General features: G+C 39.0%; 1 protein-coding gene across 5 annotated transcripts in view; it reads left to right on the top strand.

Annotated features, from left to right (window-relative positions):
• The window catches only part of CFAP47 (cilia and flagella associated protein 47), a 642607-nt gene that overhangs the window by 277818 nt on the left and 344331 nt on the right, over positions 1–20458 (top strand). For all 5 annotated transcript variants that reach the window (XM_039536653.1, XM_039536643.1, XM_039536662.1 and 2 more), the window contains 2 exons: positions 9697–9805; positions 13208–13434. In XM_039536653.1, coding sequence (XP_039392587.1) covers positions 9697–9805; positions 13208–13434 — 336 coding nt within the window. The remainder of the gene's footprint in view (positions 1–9696; positions 9806–13207; positions 13435–20458) is intronic.

The raw sequence follows: 20458 nt of genomic DNA, 5'->3' as shown, positions 1-20458 counted from the left end.
AAAGACTTCTGAAAGCATGCACCACATCTTGTCCCTCTCAGATTTTGGAAGGCACTTCAGATTCTTAAACTTTGGGTAGAGTGCTGTCACTATCTTTAGAAGTCTCACATTGGTACCTTCTTTGCGTTTTGTCAAATCTACGGTGAAAGTGTTCTTAAAATGAACACGTGCTGGGTCATCATCCGAGACTGCTATAGTCTGAAATATATGGCAGAATGCGGGTAAAACAGAGAAGGAGACATACTATTGTCCCCCAAGGATTTCAGACACAAATTTAATTAACACATTAATTTTTTAAAGAGCATCATCAGCATGGAAGCATGTCCTCTCGAATGGTAGCCAAAGCATGAAGGGGCATACAAATGTTTGGCACGTAAATACCTTGCAATGCTGGCTACAAAAGTGCTGTGCGAATGCCTGTTCTCACTTTCAGTTGATGTTGTAAATAAGAAGCTGGCAGCGTTATCTCCTGTAAATATAAACAAACTTGTTTGTTTTAGCGATTAGCCGAAGAAGAATTAAGACTGAGTGGACTTGTAGGCTCTAAAGTTTTTGTTTTGTATTTGAGTGCAGTTATGTAACAAAAAAAAATCTACATTTGTAATTTCCACTTTCATGATAAAGAGATTGGACTACAGTACTTGTACTTGTATGAGGTGAATTGAAAAATACTCACCATTTTTACTGTGCAAGTATTTGTAATAAAATAATAATATAAAGTGAACACTGTACACTTTGTATTATGTGTTGTAATTTAAATCAATATATTTGAAAATGTAGAAAAACATCCAAAAATAGTTAATAAATTTTAATTGGTATTCTGTTGTTTAACAATGTAATTAAAACTGTGATTAATCGTGATTGATTAATCACGTGAATTAACTGCAATTAATTGATAGCCCTACTTATTATTTAAACCATTAACAATCAGTACTACAGTTGACACTGCTTGGCAGCCTCACCAGATAAGTCAAATTTTGAATGACCACGGAAACTAAACTAGTCTCCTCCCCTATAGGGGCATTCCTTTACATTAAGTGTGTGAGACATTGGTGGGGTAGTAGATGGAAGCGTAACTGTCCTGAAACTCTATGTTGAACATGTACTGTTACCCCGTCACGCTGTCTGGAGTGGCTCACGACCCAGAGTGCCAACCTCAGGGCAGACTGTCGAAAAGCAGGGCAGGAACTCTAAACCGGTTGTATGTTCTGTAATTATATTTCACCAACCCAATAACAAGTGTGACCTGCTAAATCACTGTAACAGTCTTACTGTGGAGTCACAGACAGTCCCCTTGGGCATTGCAGTGTATCTTGCCACCCAGGCAGGCTGAACTATTAGATAGATGGTTACTTTACATCAAAAATCACAACAATGTTCAGGTTTTTCTCAGTCCCAAAGGATCTGTCACTTACCCCTTGTCAATTGTACTCAGATCTTAAACCAAAGACGACCTATAGACAGTCCTGAAATAAAGTAACTAAACATTTATTAACTAAGAAAAGAAATGAGAGACACATTTACAAAGATAAAACAGCAAACATATGCAAATGAATTGCAGTCTTAGATTTAAAAAGGTAATATACACTTCTATAATAAGCAGCTCTATATGTTCTTTAGGGCTGACCCATGCCAAACAGCATGAGGATTTCTTGCTTATGTTTAGGAATCTTTGCCCCTCAGAGTCCAGACAGCATAAAGAGGCCACGTTTCTCCTTGTCAGGGATTTTTATCCCCCTTCACCCCAGAATAAAAGCTGATGGGATGAGTTCATAAGCAGGCCTCTCTTTCCTGGAGGCAGAGACGAATGCGATCAACAGGGTCTCTGTACTTTGGTGTTACACAATGACTCATTTGCCTTCAGTGGGCCATCTTGTATGAAGGATGAACACTTTACCTTAATTATTGCTTCTTTTCCTGTTTGGTGAGTTACACAATTACAGAGGTTTACAATGCAACACTCAGTATAACTTTATACCATGGCTTGCGGATATTAGAAGTAGATTAATACATGCAGCATCCTACAAGCTTTCCTTTAAGTCTAAATACGAAACACATTCTTATGGCACTAATATTTATTTTAACTATGCTAACCCACAGGTAAGCCAGACTGGTTTCCAGCTATGCATTTGTCAGTGTTCAGTGAGGCCCTGGGCCTTTGGCATGAGCTGGTATTTGTTCTGCCAGCGTCACAACCCCCATAATCAGATAACAGATTCTTGACCTTATGTTTCTGTCCAAGTTTTGCTCAGTCATCTTTCTAACATATTTCAGAGGAGCAGCCATGTTAGTCTATCCGTAAAAAGAACAGGAGTACTTGTGGCACCTTAGAGACCAACTCATTTATTTGAGCATAAGCTTTCATGGGCTACAGCCCACTTCATCGGATGCACAGAATGGAACATAGAAGAAGAATATATATATACATACAGAGAAGATGCCATACCAGCTCTAAGAGGCTAATTAACTAAGATGACCTGTTAGCAGCAGGAAAAAAACTTTTGTAGTGATAATCAAGATGGTCAATTACAGACAGTTGACAAGAAGTGTAAGGATAATTATAAGGAAATAGATTCAAGTAGTGTAATGACTCGGCATACTCTAACATACATATCTAAGATCGTTGAATGGGTGGTTTATATAAGCTGCTTTTACTTCCTCTGCTGTTACTTTCTCTTGATTTGCCTAATCTGTTTTTTGCTTTCAGCACTTTACTGAAACTGCTTTCACCAAAATACCCAACAATTTCTTAATGGAGAACTTTCATGGCTTTTACCCTGTGTTCCAGCTTCCTTGATCTCCCTGCAGCTTTTTATGTCATTGGTCACTTCCTTCTCCTTGATGCCATGTCCTCTCTTGGGATTTGTGGTCAGTCTTGTCCTCTGTTTTTCCTCCTACCTTCCAACCACTTTTTCAGCATCTTCTTTGCTGAATTTGGCTCCCTATCTGTCAGTGTTCCTCTGCACTCCATCTTTGTTTCTTCCCTCTTCTCCCTTCACACCCTATATCCCTGGATGACTTCAATTGCTCACATAGATTCAGCATCTAGCTCTGTGCTCATGACACTCACAAATCTCTCCACATTTGACCTGGCTTCCTCAGTCCAGTCATCCATACCTAATCGTTTATCCAGCACATCCTTTTGAACTATGACTAGCTCAAACTCACCATTGCTGAAACCAAGGTACTTTTCATCCCAAATCTTCTCCACTTCCACCTTACTCCATTGCTGTAAATAACACCACCATCCTCCCCATTACTTGAGCTGTACCATGAAGATAGTTTTTAATGTCTGTCCCTTCTCCCCACATACCCAGACTGTTTACAACCCTTGTCACTTTTTTCTCTACATGTGGAAAATCCAAACATTTCTGTTCCAATAGCTAACAGTCTTGTCCACCAGCTGGTCATTTCTCATTTTTATTACTTTTCCTTTTCTCTGGCCTTCGGGGTCTCCGCCTCTTTATTTTCCTTCAATCCATCCAAGATGCAGCTGCTAAAATTGTCTCCATCCTCCCTTCTAATATCTACTGAATATCAATCAGTATCCATAATTCCTCATCTAGTGTTAATACATACATTTCACAATGCTATTAATCACCAGTGTGTCTTTAGCTTTCAGAAATGACATCACTCTGTACACTCTTATAATACAGTAATATTGTATACAATCAGTTGATTCAATTGCTTATCACTCCAGGTTTAGATCCCTTGTCTTTATAGACCAGTAAACCTTTGAAATGCTTTACACCTCAAAGCAAAGATTATTTAAGCTGTGAGGAGACTCCACATGGAGTCTGGTGGTGAAGGAAGCTGCCTGCTTTTTCTTCCCCCACTTGTGTTTGCTGAAATGCAAATTGTTCTGTTTCTTGCCATTGCCTCCCCCTGCTGTCTTGATAGTCTTGTTTCTACATGTATGTAAATATGCAGCTTTATTGTCTTTGCCTGATTGTGGGGCTGGTCAGAGAATCAGATACACTTTCCTTTGTCTAAGATAGATTTGTTTAACAACTCCCCCGACCTACCTGGTTTACACACTCTATCATAATTCCAGCATATATTCATAACTCTTAATACACAATACGTACATACATCACACTAGAATATTAATGATCAATGAGTTATTGGTTTTCAAATGATACTTCAAAAGGCATATTTTGCACAAAGATTATTACAGCAGCTTGTAGGGTGTGAACACAAGTGTGCTTATTGACACAGGCTTGCAATATTATAATTGTTCCATTTCATCATTAATAAACCGTAATTTAAAGAGAAGTCATGCAAAGATCAAGTCTCTTCATTTAGGTGATGTATACCTAGGTATACAATGTGAACTTTGCTCCACCTAGTCTTACTCAGTCACCTCATTCATGGCCACTCTATTACTTGCCTGTTATGGAGATGAGTATAAGGTATCAGTTATTACAGTGGTGACTATTCTCTAGAGCAAAAATTCTCACTAAAGTCTGCCTGCAGTTGCCATCTATCATCACATCTTTGATGCTTTCATGTTGAACAAGACCCAGTAGCAAGAGTCTAGCTTGTTTCAGAATCCGTCTTTCCTCTCATATGCTACCACAGCCATTGGAACAGCTAGGCATGATGCTTTTTAAACTCTGAAAATACCTCTTTGTTTACCTCTCTGTTGGCACTGTAGTGGTCTTTTGAAATGACAATGAAAGTTTAACTTACTTATTATAACAACACTTTTTAAAAACTTAAGTGATTAATTTTTAATATTCTTCTTGCTATTTAGAAGAAAAATTGAGGCTCTGACATGTCCTTCAGATATTAATGTAGATTTTTTTTTCACGAGGCGTTGTGGGGAAAAAAAAATGTATTGCCTGACACAGTGAATTAATGAGGCGGCCTTTAGTACTAGATCTTCATTTCTGGGGGTTGGTTCACATGCCAACTCTTTATTTAAGCAACTAATAATCATTATAAAGTTATAGTTGTAAAAGTGTAGTGATTAGAAAGTCCAGGCCTTCTCCGCCTAAATATCTTATGGAGGGAGAAGGTTCACTATCTTTCCCCCTTCCTGTGCAATTTAAAGACTTCTTTCATGTAGAGCTTTAAATTCTCTTGGAAATCATCAACTGGTATTTCCAAAAGGTTGTGAACAGAATTAGATTGTCTTGATGAAACACAGAAAATTTGCTTTAACTGTACTCCTTTTAGAGTTCTTGCAGGGTCCGCACAGTAGGTAGTGTGCTCACTTCAGGTGTGCAGGCTCAGAATGCAGGAAGAGTAACGTTCACTGGGGCTGTGTGCATACCTGTCATAAACAGATAGTTAAGGGTTAAAGTCTCTTTTACCTGTAAAGGGTTAACAAGCTCAGTAACCTGAGGAACACCTGACCAGAGGACCAATCAAGGGACAGGATAATTTCAAATCCCTGTGGAGGGAAGGCTTTGTCTGTGTTCTTTGTTTGAGTTGTGTGCTCTCTTTGGATCTAAGAGAGGCCAGACATGTCTCCAAGTTCTCCTGGAGTATTTCCTACTATCCAGTATAGTGAGTATTAGAAAGGCGAATTAGTCTTATAATTTGATTTCTACATTTGCAATTGTGTGTTTGCTGAAGGAAACTCTTTTTCTATTGCTGTTACTGATTATTCTGAGGAGGAGGAAGGGGGAAGTCTCTCCAGTTTTTATAAGTTAGACCCTGTATTTTGGCATCCTGGTAATACAGAGATAGTGTACTTTTTTCTTTCTTTAATAAAATCTTTTCTTTTTTAGAACTTGATTGATTTCTTCCCTTGTTTGGATTTTCAGGGGAAGGGGAGGGGGAAAAAGTGAATCCCTCTTTGTTTGATTCAATGAGTTTGAATCAAGGTCTCTCTCTCCAGGACTAGGGAAGGGGAGGGGGAGGTGAGTCCCTCTTTGTGTTGAGTCAAGGATTTGACTCGGTGTGTAATCTCTCCGGAGCAGGCTGGAGAAAGGGAAGGGGGGGGGAGGGGAACTGGCTGTTTCTCTCTCTCTGGTGAGATTCAAGGGGTTTGAATCTCGGTTCCCCAGGGGAAGCTTGGGGGACAGGCAGTGTGTTATCCACTTTAAACGTAACTGGTGGCAGCGAAAACCAGATCTAAACTAGGATTTTAGTTTAGAGGAGTCCATGCAGGTCCCCATCTTGGAGCCCAACAGCTCCAAGTGGGGGAGAAGACCTATGACAATACCCTACTTACATCTTGTGTCTCCCGGCCAAGCATATATGAAGGGCTCAGTCCCAACTGCCACTTATTTCCTTCTAGCTGCCACAGGAAATGAATAGGAACTCAGTGATTATCTATTGTTTCCTCCATCAATCACCTTCCATCTACTCTTTTTTCTTTGAGAAGATGTAGCACTTAGACACAGCTGGTTGTGCTACCAAATGTACCGTTATAAACCCATGTTCCCAGTTGCTTTATAACTGCCAAATTTTAACCATTTGGGTTGAAGTTTTCTCTACCTTGTGCTATTTTTTTTTTTGGTAAAGTTTCAGCAAAATACATGCAACCATTTCTGAGTATGAAGCTAGAGAGAAACAGTTTTTTCAGAATTATTTTTTCCCAACCATTTTTTTTAAAGAACTTTAGCATCTCCGTGCTTTGAATCAAGGATTTGAGATTTGATGAGGGGATTAAATATGCCAAATCTATATGCATGACAAGGCTGACTGTGAGCTCTAGATCACATTCCTGTCCAGAAGTCAGGGAAATACATCAGTATTCTTGATTTCCAGCATTCCTCTACTGTCTACCAAATAGCTGTCAATATTGTTCCACAGGATTGAATTTTTCTTTAAAATCTTGAAGTTTTCATACAAAAACTTAAAAAAAAATCAAGGCTACAAAATTAAACACTCAAAAATTTAGACTATTCACTAAACTTCCCAAAACACCATAAACAAGATTCCTCCTGACCATTCTGCAACATCAGGAAAAGCCTGAGCAAAAAGAAAATTGGCCTTACAGCTCTTGGAAATCAACACTTTCAGATCTTGTCAAACCAAGTTTTGAATTGAGAGAGCTTCTTTTTAAACATAAGTATGTTGGTATAATTGACAGAGAAAAAGTGATAATAGAATGGTGCCTTAGCAACTGGTACTTTTATAAAACTAGTTGTGTATGCCAAGAGCTTTTACAGGGACCTTATGGAGCCATAACATTGTCTCGAAAGGGAATAATTTCTGTTTAAATTGGTTCCCCAGGGTGGTAATTAATTTGTGGGTGGTACACAAGTTTTGCCATGGGTTTTACACCCCCCTCAAGAAAGAAGTGTTTGAGCTCTTAAACCAAGGAAAGGGAGATAAATGCCATGGAATTTGAATAATTCTCTTTTTACTAAGTTAGAAAACTTATAAACGCTATATTTTTAGCTCTAGAGTGAAAAAAATCTCCTACAAAGCAGTGAGTAAAGATAAAATGAAAAACAGACTTATTTTAGGTCACTTAGCCCATTCTGCAGGAAGCATTGGCAGCGGAGGGATGGACCAACTGACCTAAATAAGTCTTTTTTTTTTCATTGCTGCCTGCCAAGAGTAAACAACCAACCTGAACCATACCATTCCTAAGCAGATTCCCACAGATTTTGCTTGTATAAAGCTTGGTGGAGGCCTGTAGTGGCAAATAATTTGTTAGTGGTTGACAATGGCCATATGAGATGACTACATACTCCTTTTGCTGGCATGCGTGGCCACTAAAGGCCAGGGGAGTCCAAAGAAGTGGGTGGTGTTAGCTTAAGGAGGTGGAGGAGTAAGGGGAGGTCACTAAAGCAGTAGGAATGTGTTTATAGATTCCTACTGTATGGAACTTTGGTGGAAATAAGCTACCCCCAAAGCAGAAATTATGAGGGTAACATTGCCTGCTCTCTGCTGATGTGAATTCTCCTCAGCAACATGGAACGTATTGTTGCTTGGAGGTCTAATTTACACCACCTTGAACCATTCTTTTTGTTTGGTTTTTTGGTATCTAGTCCCTACAGTCTATGATACTGTACACAAGTAGAAGCAGCAAAGAATCCTGTGGCACCTTATAGACTAACAGACGTTTTGCAGCATGAGCTTTCGTGGGTGAATACCCACTTCTTCGGATGCAAGTAGTGGAAATTTCCAGGGGCAGGTGTATATATAAGCAAGCAAGAAGCAAGCTAGTTTCATGAGGTTGATGGATTTCCACTCCATACGGCTAAATGCAGTTGCATTTTATTGTATTTATTCTTTATTATGCCTTCTCAACAGTTTGAAATACCATTTGTTCATCAGTGGATATGTCCTTTCCATTTTGGTAAAACTTATTGCCCCTTTATTTCTCCCTAGATAACATTTCTGTTTACTTTCTTGTTTGTGCAATGTTGTCATCAGTGATTTTGGCATAACTCTAGAAATCAGATTAGTTTCTTAACTTAACTCCCTCAATTAGTGATGGTTTGAATTTAAAAGAAAATAAGTAGAAAATGTTTAGTAACATTAAAGGACAGTCCGAACATGTAACTAGCCCACTTTCACCCCCACTCATTTTTCACTAGAGAACTATGAATTGGCTAACAAAATGTTACTGGTTCAAATGTTTTTTACCAAATAGCTGAGCTGCTTTCAACTTTACAAAATATTAAAAATTATGTAGTTTGAAATAATGTAAACTGTTTCATCTTTAAATGTGAACTATGCAGGCTGTTACTCTATTTGTTTAAAACAACTGATTATAGAGGTTTTAAAAATGGCTACTGCATATGATCAGTATATACTTTTTTGTCTATCTCATTTGTGGCTCATGGTATCCTAGCTCAGGCATTTAACTGTAGTGGGATGAGTTAAAAAGAACTGAACTATTGTTATGAATTGTCCATCTCCCAGAGCAATGCAGTCAAATTTCAGAGAGGCCAGGTAGTTTTAACAATTTACTGAAAATTACAACAGGATCTAAATATGTGATCCTAGGCTAGAATTACAACAAGTAAATCAAATCTCACTACTTGCTGGGTGGTCCAGAGAGGTATTCTGGCTACAGCTAGATGAACCTTTTCCTCTGTCTAGAACCTGTCACCACTCCACCACACAGAGAAGCTGTTCACACACATATATACTCTAGGCTAGCAGTAGTCAATAGGCGAACTGCAAGCCAAATCCAGACCACCAGACACTTTTGAACAGACCCCGAAATCTTTTTATTTACTTATTATTATCATTATTGTTGTTTTTTATTATTTTCTCTTGAGTCTGGACCTGGACCTTGACAAAGAAATTTGGACCTTGACAAAAAATAATTGCTACCTCTGCTCTAGGCTATGCATGTACCGAGACATGCTCAACCATGGCTCCCCTTACTGTTGGAAAACGCGAAACATACTAACATAACATTCAAAACAAGAAGCATAAAGGTGCCTCATGAGGGAACACAGGAGCGTCTAAGGGTGCGGTCTGTATGGGGGCTCTCCAGTCCCCTAACGCTATAGAAACCTTGATTCTGAAATTATTTGATTTTGCAAGTTTAATTTTCACCCTTACAGTTACTTATAGGGTTTTTTGTAATATGTTCATTTTCTTCTTTAAAAAAGCAGTTTTAAAATAAAGGCTCTTCAGAATATATGAACCACTTATATAAGTCAGATCTTCTGTATTACTAGAATAGTTTTTCTTTTGTTTGTTTTAATGGTTTATAATTTGTTCTGCAAGAATTGCTCTCTGAATTGAAATGCATATGCTCCTGTGTTTCAGGTTGGAGAATTTGTTTACCTGGTAGAGGGAACATGTGGCATACCTTTGCCTTCAGGCTTGCTTCCGATGGATAGTCCAAATGTTCTGCGCATTAGCAGTACTTTAAAAGGTAGAGTAAATGAAAGGAGGAAAAAATGATTTGGGAAAACATCATCCTTTATAGTGTGTTGAGCTCTCTGGCACTTAGGGGAGGGAAAATAAATACAGTATGAAAGATGAGCCATTTTACAATGGAACAAGCCTTAGAAAGACATTGCAAAACAAACGTGATCTAAAATTATTCCTTTAGTCATATGGTATAGATTGGTTTTGTTTTGTTTTGTTTTTTGCTGCCCAGACATTTTTCAAATTAGAGGTGTCTTGCAAGCCTCCTAACCTGGTATGTCTCTGCAAGTAAACTAGAGTAAATTTTCAGCTTGGCCATATCAATATTTTTCTATAGCTACTTTCCAAGATGCCTCAATCTTGTAGTACTGCAGCAGTAGTTTGACACTACTTGAACCAGTACAAGCATCTTTTGCTTGTCTTAGAACTTTCCTAGATATGAAATATTGGCACTTTGTATACACATTTATGATATCCTGATGTGTAATCTGCAACCTGTATTTCTTGGAGAACAATGAACTACTGTAGAGCCAAAATGTCTCCGCATGTCTCAGAAATATCTCAGTCAAAGAAATACGTAAGGCTCCTACTTTGAGTTCCTTATGGCTTCTCTACATGGTGTATTGTTGTGTATCAGCTGTAGTGCAAATTCTAGAGTGCGCCAATGGGTCTCTCACTAACTGGCCTGTGAGGACCCTGTTGGTGTGCACTAAAAGTTCCCTAGGGCATGTTAACATACTATGTCAGCTAGCACTAGGGAACTTTAGTGAGCACCAGTAGGGTCTTCATGAACAGTTAGTTTAATGACATGCTGGTGTACACCGGAATTTACACTCCAGCTGTTGCGCACTTGTGCACCGTCTAAACAAGTCCTTACCTACATTTATACAGCATTACTTCCTTGATATTTCATTACACCCTTAATTTAGCTTCTGGATCTAGCTTCTGGAGAGCAATCCTGCAACATTGTTCAATTAGTATTGTCCAAATCCACCTCCTTCAGGAGTTGTTTCTGCTTGTTAATGGGCTGGGAATCTATGGTGGCAATAGTCAGAGAGGGAAGGGTATTTACTTAGAATCTGTAATTCTTTAAGTAATTGTCTCTCTAGCTCTTCGTTCACTGAATATAGATCCACACAGCAAATTATCTGAAGCAATGACAGTTATTTGGGAAGTGACCTTTCTTTCATGGGTTGTGATTCAGACACACTCTTGCGTGGCCATTTAATGAGGTCTGAACAGCTCTGTCAGTACGGGACTATTTCTCATGTGGATAAGGTGCCTCCAAGAGACTGTGGGAGACAGGACACCTTTAAATGCAATACAATCAAAGATAAATATAACATTTATTACATCAGTTTAGGAAAGATGAAATGTAACCATCTGTATTTAGCCATCTCTAAACCATTGCTTTGGGCCCATCTCTCTTTAAAATACATAGTTTTTTAAACCTATTCAATTTTTTGTGAGGAAAAATCAGCAGTTTGGGCTGTAAACTCCTGAGATGATGCCCTCTAATTATAGTGAGGAGTATATTTCTCTGCTGCTTTTGGAAGTGTGTTAATCATCACACACTCCTTGTTCTACAACACATACAGCCGTAGGTAATTCAAGACCTCTTCACACTCTGTGAACTTGATGGCTTACATGAGCTATGCAGAGACCTTCTTTCCTCTGGGCAAGTTATCTAAAGAATTTGCTCTTCCACTCACTATCTCTAAATAAATGCCAGTCAGATTCGCTACTATAATATATAAAAATTGAAACCAAAGGTGAAAAATAAGGGGAAAGTCATGTCAGACGTTACAGTATCAATGACTGTGTTTCTATTAGGTACCTTTTAAAAGATTTAGCACTTTGTAGCCCCTCAAACTGACCCATCTGTAGCCAGGGAGTGCTGAGTTTCAGAATGATGATGTCATTATGATAGCAGTAAAGTACAACATTTATAGTGAGCTCTAGGCTTTTACTGGTATTTTCTGCCCAGCGCCAGTTCCTGCCATGTTAATAACTTGAGTTATTCAATTCAGAATGATGCATTTGAAGAGTTTATGCCTCAGCCATTTTAAAGCACATCAGGCTGAAACTTGAGGTACAGATTCACAGGTGGCATGCAAAGGCTAAAACACTTTAAGCTGAGCACTCTAATGCGTGACTCTGTGATATGCATTTCTGTGAGACTACAAGACTTTCCTCCATTCTTTTTCCCAGCAGCTCAATTCCTCCTGCTGCTTGTCTTTCATTCTTCTCAATAAGATTATTGACCATGCGTTATTGAAACGCCCTGCTGTCTGGGTTAAGTATTCCATCAGGAGCTGTTCCTGCCTCTGCTGTTCATTGTGGTGATGGAACTTAGGTGAAGCCGGAACAGCAGTGAAGAGGCACATGTCAACCATAAAACCCACTCTTCTATGGGGCCTCGAGCCAACCAGCACAGCCCAGGAGTGGTCTTGTGTATAAAACCTGGAATGGGATACTAGAGATCTAGGTTCTATTCCCAGCTCTAGCACAGATTTCCTCTGTGACCTTGGACAAGTTATTTAATCTTGCTGTGTCTCACTTCATCTGTCAAATGAGGATAAAACTCCCTTTCTGGTTGTCTTACCTAGTTAGATTGTAAACCCTTTGGGGTAAGGGGATTGTCCCTTACTGTGTGTTTGTACTGTGCTGCCACAGAAATGCCCCAATTTTAGCTGGGGGCTTTGGGTGCCAGGGTAATATAAATAAATGTATTGCCGTACTCTCCAGAATGTCTTCCCACTATAGATATGTTCCACAGGAGTAGAGAGGCAGGAGGGTGTGTGTGTGTCTGTGTGAGGGGGAGAGAGAGAGAGAGAGATCTCAGTAACTAACAGATAGCTGTGGAATTCACCTTCAGAAGATACTGAAACCACCACAAATTTTACTCCCTTCATATCAAAATCCTATCACTTTGACCTAACCTTCCCATCAGAACAACACTTATGAATAAATGGGAGGAGGTTGATCGGAACAATACTGATTGGGAAGGACAGGTAGAAAGATATATATATTCACTGTAGTTTACTTTATAATTTGTAAGGACCTCTGACACCCCAGTGACAAGGGAAGTATGAAAGCTTCAGTAGATTGTTGATAATTATTCCTCCCATAAATTTAATTAGCTGAACAGAAAATTAGTTAAAATATACCTTTTTGTTGATTATGAATAGGACCTTTCCATTTGGATTTCAGTCTGTTTTTTCAGTCCTTCTTCCTGGTTGTAAGTTATAATTAGTCTAAAACTCAAAATATTATAGCAAAGCTTACGTTGTTAAATTCAGTACCTTCAGAGTTTAATGTAATATTTTTGTTTGTGTTCTGGGCTACTGAATAAAAAAGACATGCAGTTGTAATAGCAGCTGACAAATGGCTTTGTTTATTGCAGGTCACAGTGCGGTGCAGCCAGTTCTGTGCTTGAAATGCGGTCTCACTGATATTCTTGAAGAAAAACTGAAGATCCCATTGATTAATGAAGCTAGGGAGAAGGCTCTGGCCATTGCGGCACAGCAGCAGATGTCAGCTCTCGAACACAAGCGAAGAAAGGTCACAGGAACACTGGAGAGCAGCAGTGTTCGAGTTGCAATTGCAGCCTTAGGGCTGTCCAGAATTGAGGTAAAAAAATACAGTAAATCTAGCAGAATATTACATAGCTTCTCTTTATTTGTGAGATTGGGCTTGTTAAATTTCAGAAAGTATCATTAAATACATAAAGAAGTTATGGCACGCGCGCTCTCTCTCTCTCTCTCTCTCTCACACTCACACACACACACACAATTTTGTTTGTTCTCTAAGGCATCACAGTATTTTGAATGTTTTTGAAAAAAACAAAAACCAAACGCCTCAAAAATAAGTGACATCAGTTCATTTAGTCTGTGCTGTGTGAGTCTTCTCTGAAAACGTGACTGTAAAAGTTTCCATATTCCATGTAACAGATCTAATTATTGGTATCCTCTTTTCTTTGCTCCATTACCATGAACTACTGTTTAACCATAAGCGTATTCAAAAAGGATTAATAAGAAACAAGGAACATATGCTAAGCAGGTAGTACAGATATGCTGTCAAGACTGTGACCTCCTTGCACCCTAAATGTTACTAAATTGCATTTATCCATTAATAACTTAGACATGCACAGTGTGTTTGTCACATTTGTGTACTGATATCTTAGCAAGAACATCATAGCATTTTTGAAAAAGTAAAATCTTATAAGCAGTGAAATGCCATTTAGATCTTCTAGCTTTATTATGGTAGACTCAAGGAGTTCAATCCTACTTAGCTTAACATAGAGAAAGCTAAGGCCTGGTCTACACTGGGCAGGGGGGGGAGGGGGAAATCGGTCTAAGATATGCAACTTCAGCTATGAGAATAGCGTAGCTGAAGTTGATGTATCTTAGATTGACTTAGATTGACTGACTTTGCGTCCTCGTGGTGCGGGATCGATGGCCGTTGCTCCCCCGTTGACTCTGCTTCCATCTCTCACCCTGGTGGAGTTCTGGAGTTGACGGGGAGCGCGTTCGGGGATCGATGTATCACGTCTAGACAAGACACGATACATCGATCCCCGATAGCTCGATCACTACTCGCCAATCCGGCAGGTAGGGTAGACATACCCTGTGGGATGACTTGATTACAGTCTGTAAGTACCTACACAGGGAATTAATATTGATAATGGGCTCTTCAGTTTAACAGAAAAAGGTATAACAGGATCCAATGGTGGAAAGCTGAAAGTAAACAAATTAATACTGGAACTAAGGCATACATTTGTAGCAGTGAGAGCAATTAACTGTTGGAACAATTTAACAAGGGCTGTGGTGGATTCTCAATCACTGACAATGTGCAAATCAAGACTGGATGTTTTTCTGAAAGATTTGCTCTAAGAATTATTTTGGGGAAGCTCCGTGGCCTTTGTTATACAGGAGATTAGACTAGATGATCACAATGGTCCCTTCTGGTCTTGGAATCTATCAATCTATTATTTAGAGACATTTCATCAGGAATTTGATCATTTCTATTGCAGTAGTGTTACTAAACTTGTGAAGACCTAGAGAATACGTTATGTTAATTTTTTTAAAAGTGAAATTTTAGTATGTGAGTAAATCCAGAATATCTGCAATATCACTGAACATACAAGCACATTTCCATTATGAAAATAAAATGTAACTGTATATCAATCATGATCTAGGCCCTGGGCTGCATATTTTAGCTCCCTCAGGATCTTGGAGCCATCTGACCATTAGGTAGATCCCTGGGCAGCTCTTTGTTATGCTAGCCTTGTAGCCATACCCAATGCTCTGTGGTAGAGGATAGTACAGAGGTTGCTAAAGCAGCCTTCTGCCACTAGAGGATACCCCTATACAAGGGAAATCCTCTACTTAGCAGTTCAATTGGCTGTAACATTCCTTTGTGCTGCCAGAACTGTGCAAAGCAGTCTTAATGAGGCTGAAGATCCTGCCTTTTATGTAATATCTAATTCAATAGGTTAAACATTGGTACAGGAATTGTGGTCTGCTCCCCTGTGTTTGAGAGCATTAAGGTACAGGATACATTAGTGGAAATAGGCTTATGAACAATAACTGTGGTTACTGAAAGTAAAAGAAGTGAGAAAAATACCATATAATAGTAAAGAAAATGAAACTGTTATGCTGTTGTGTGTGTGTGAATGTATGGATTGTGGTGAGGAGTGGGGTACAAAGACAACTCCCACTCATAGGTCCCCAAAGATATTGTCCAATCTCTGGTTTCAGAGTAGCAGCCGTGTTAGTCTGTATCCGCAAAAAAAACAGGAGTACTTGTGGCACCTTAGAGACTAACAAATTTATTTCAGCATGAGCTTTCGTGAGCTAAGTGAGCTTTAGCTCACGAAAGCTCATGCTGAAATAAATTTGTTAGTCTCTAAGGTGCCACAAGTACTCCTGTTTTTTTTGTCCAATCTCTGTCTCTCTCACTTTATGAAGTTTTCTTTTAAACACTAATATTGCAAATGAATATATATATAAAATAACAATAATCTACACTTTATACATCCATTTGCAGTGTGTTCCTCACCATGGGGTGAAATCCTGATGCTGTAGAACTCCGATTTATGTTAGGGGGCATGATATACACCCATGGTATCTAGCCATAAGTTTCTTCCTCTATGATGCTAGCTAATAAGTTTCTGGGGTGACATTTTTTGAGTGTTTCATACATAATGCATCTGTACCTTTTAATTCATCTGCACAAATAATCTGCTGTACTGGAGCATTAGCTCTGGATTTAGACAGGCTTGGGAATAGTGGGAGTAAGTATAGTGTCTTGTACCAGTAGTCATGCTAAAACCTAATGAGAGTCCTAATATGATTTGAAGCTTAGGGTGGTTGATGAGAGTCAAGATTAGGTATGAATATTTAATGGTGAGATGTCAAAATATTTTGACATGTCATATTTGAGAATCAATAATAAAAAAGCATGAGGTGAATATAATCCGCAGAGAGAGCCCTTTTCCTTGCACTGGAAATGTTCTTTGTTCAACTTTTACTTCAAGAGAAATATCACGGAGCTTCGCTTTGATTGATGCAGAAGAGATTTATTTAATAGATTAAAACCAATATCTTTCTCCATTTGGTAAACCACTGTAAAGTTTAAACTCCGAAAAGCGATCATACTAAAGTCTGTCAAAATTCACATATATTGGTCACATAAAAACAATCTGTAGTGTAGAAATTATGGAAGAGTTTATTGAAGAAGCCTGTGAGTAGAGTTATGTTTTACAATTTAGTCTGAAGCTCAAGGGCTACATTCTGGTTTGATGTCAGAATTGCCTAAAAAAATCTGTAGTTTAGCAAATTTATATAGATTTGTGAAGTCCTTTAGAAAGGTTTTTGTAGATTAGTGCATAAGTAAAGAAGCTTTTGCTACAGATCCAATTACACATTCGAACAGAAGGAAAGGTGCCATCTACATTATTATTGCTTGCCATCCCTACTTTGGTATCTCTAAAACCGAAATGATGTAGTTCTGTATTCGTAGTAATGGTTCTTTGCCTTTTATTTTGTAATTCTGTTAAGGAGCAGAGTTGTAACTGAAGAACTTGTCCTTGGGAGTCAAAGGGAAAATGCAGGTTCATTTCTGTACAGTATGTGACCATAGCCCTTACACATAGATGGCTGAACGTCCCCTCTATTTTTGGACCACTTTGCTAAAAATTCTCCTGGTAATTATTTCTTCTTGTCATACAAAGAGCAATTTATGCAAGTCCCTGGAAATTGTGTTTATTAGATGAATAATGCATCTATAGCGCTCTCCAGTGAAACTCTGATTATTTACTTATTCCATTGTGCTCCTGCCCAAAGACTTTAAATCAGGACTGGCACAACATTGTGTCAGGCAGTGTACAAAGTAAGTATAGGAAGAGACAGTCCTTGATCCTTGAGAGCTTGGGATCTAATGAACACAGAAACAAAAAATGGGTGGGAGGAAAGGGATATAACATACAGATAAATGATCGAGGTGATGACCATTATGTGAATGTGTTTTTATTAATGGCGAGTGAGGGGGAAATGGTAGGGGGGGTTATATAAACAAAGATAATAGGAGAAAAGGAAAGGGAAGGTGAACACTGAAGAGAGAGGAAAGAATGGAGTGGAGGAGGGTAGGTTGGGAGGGCTGCCAGAGAAGGGATTGCGATGAGTGGAGGAAGCGGTGGGAGGGGAGGTCGGAAAATCAACAAACAGTACAAAATGTCCAGAATCCATAATATAAAATGTACTCTGCTGTCACCACTGGTTCTGGGAGCTGTGTAGGTTTGGAAATGCGGGTGGGCCCCAACATGGTCCCTTCCCTGTCTTGGATCTTCATTGCTGCCCTCTGTCCCCAGTGACTGTCTCAACCTTAAGAAGCACCTGCCTGTCCGCCTCCTACCCCATATAACTGTGTAGAAAGGGTTCTTGGGACCCAGTGCCTGATTAAGTCCTAGTTGAGTGAAGTAATGTTGGGGATCCAGCTGAGGCTCTCCCATCCTCTAGCTTCTGTTGTGCTGGAGTCTCTGCTCCTGGGGGCTTTCAGCTCTTTCTCTTGGAGATGCTGGGTTATTGTGACCTGGTGCCTTGGGATGGTGCAGGTGAGCATTTACACTCTGCCGGAGTTCTGATCTAGGGGAAGTGAGCAAGGGGTTCTATCTTGGTCTTTATCCAACCTCACCACTGCTCTGCTACCCTGACCCAGAACATTGTGGGAGTCCTCTGTTACAGATGCTTGGCTCTGACCAGGGCTCTTCTCTCACCAACCCGCCCCCAGTCGTGTGACTCTAAGAGGGAAGTACCTAGGATTTGGTGCATTTTAAACAGTACATTTTAAACAACAATAACAAAAAACATCTTGGGTCAAATTCTGGTCTCAGTTGCATTTTTTAGAAATGAGATCATAATTGGGCCTATAATCTTTTTTTTGTCTCACTGCTCAGTTTTTGACTTCTATCAAAGTGAAAGGGTGTGTGTGTGTGTGTACTCAGTCTTTTATAGAAAAGGATCCTAGAATTTTTCATAGTTAATTGCAGGCTATACACAAAACCACAAATAAACTATATAGATTTTAATACATCATTCAGTTGATGTACATTGAAAGAGGGTACAATGTCCTCATTTCGGAGAATCTTTGAGCACAAAAAAATTAGAGTGGTTAGAAGTCAGAGGCCGGAAGGAAAAAACAGAGTTAAAATGAGATTTGAAAATCATCATTGAGACAATTAGGTCCAGGGAAGCTCCCACACTGCCTCAGTCACCTGTAGCAGGAGAATCTACAATGCACGGAAAAGGGGGAGCAAATAGGATGGGCTGCAAAACAGAAAAATTCAGAATGACAAGGGTGGCTAATCTCCAGAGAATATTAATAAATTAATGAAGTCTGATGCTTGTAACAAAGCCTATTTTTCTATCTGCTCATACTGCAGACTCACCCTGGGAACTGAAAGTCAATTATGTTCTTCACCAGTAATAAAAATTTCACATTTTCACATTTTTCACATTTTGGAACATCATTAACAGTTACGTTGATGCATGTGCCAGAATAAAATGTGCCTCGATCTCTTACAGTTGTATTGGCTGTCCAGTGATAACTGGAGTAAAAATTAGTAAACGTTTGTGTTTATTGCTAAATAAGCAGATATGATTTGGAATACATACAAAGGGAACAGATCTGTTGAATAACAAGGTACATTTTGTCACTCTTTCAGTGTTAACCACTCCTTTGTTGTCCTCCCCCCACCCCAATAAAAGTTTCAGGCTTCCTAGCTGTCACCGCTCTCGGGCAGAGATTCACATCAATCTGTCTCTCGAGACTGCAGGCTTAGGCTTGCAGTCCCTCTGTGCTTCACTGTGATTTCCCCAACAGGTCTGACTGGGTCCAACATCTGTGGCTAACCTTTCTCCAGGGGCTACACCCAGTTATCAATACATCATTGCAAAGGCCCTAGCAAAATATATTTATACTTAAGATGAAACATTACAGAGTAAACATATAAAAAAAAGTTCCTTTGTGTATCCTAAAAGCTTATCAGAGATCACCCATCAGTCTTATGGGGCCCAAGTAAGTCAAGGTCTTTCCAACCCTGCCACAAGGATTGGGACCCCCCGGCCCCTTGGGCAGAAAGTCCTGTCTGTTTGCTGAATCAAAAGAAGGCCTTGAGTTTGTTTAAACTCAGTCTTTTATATTAAAAGTGTCTTCTTTGTCCCTTGGTCTCTGATACCTTTTTGGAGTTGTTTACAGTTTCAGCAACTAGCCTTAATCAGCCCCCACAGTTTTTAGTTCCTGGAGGAGTTGTGGTAAACTTCCCCCTCCTGGAGTTGCATATAGTCCTTGGCTAACAATGGTACACAAACCATTCACAAACTCAATACAGTATGTTCACCCAAAGATATTGCATGGTCTTGCAATATCTGTCACACCTTTTATGTAGTTTTTTTTTCCTGAATACGACTGTACTTTAAATCAACAAGTATTAGCCTTTAAAAAAAAAAGATTATATTGATCTAGTTATGACAGTCAAAATGTTTACCACCTTTAATGAAGTTTGACCATTTCATATCTCATGTCAGAGCCATGACAGCTATGTTTTTCTCATATTTTAAAAATAGGGAAGAAATGTGAGCATGGACCCCCAAAATACTTAAATGCTTATGAAAATCATGATAATTTCTTCAAGATCCGCACAATTTATCTCTATATGTTCAGTGTTTCCACTGAAAAATTTGCTACCAAATAATTATTATATTACTAATTTTACCTGGGTTTCTCCAATTATATTGAATTTCTGACTGCAGCAAAATGTTGGACAATCATCTGATACCAAAAGCGTCCAAGCTATGGCTGTCAATTTGTTATCCAAATACCTCATAGGTTTGGATACAGAATAAACAGATGAATTTATTTGTTCAGTTCTGTGACTCCTGTCATAAACAATAAAGATGAACAATCTTATTCCAAGCTGTCTCACTGATTTAAAAATAATACCACTTCTGCCCTGGGACAGGCTATTTGAAATAGGTTATTGCTACTATCAGATGAATGATTTGTGTCAACTGTTGAATTTTAATAAAAGGATCAAATTTAAATTCAAATTCTCTTTTATGAATTCCCTCTACAGAGTCCCACTGTTGGGAAGCAT

The sequence above is a fragment of the Mauremys reevesii genome, linkage group 1, assembly GCF_016161935.1.
Source record: "Mauremys reevesii isolate NIE-2019 linkage group 1, ASM1616193v1, whole genome shotgun sequence".
NCBI lineage: Eukaryota > Metazoa > Chordata > Testudines > Geoemydidae > Mauremys > Mauremys reevesii.
This window is presented reverse-complemented; position numbering and strand designations above follow the sequence as displayed.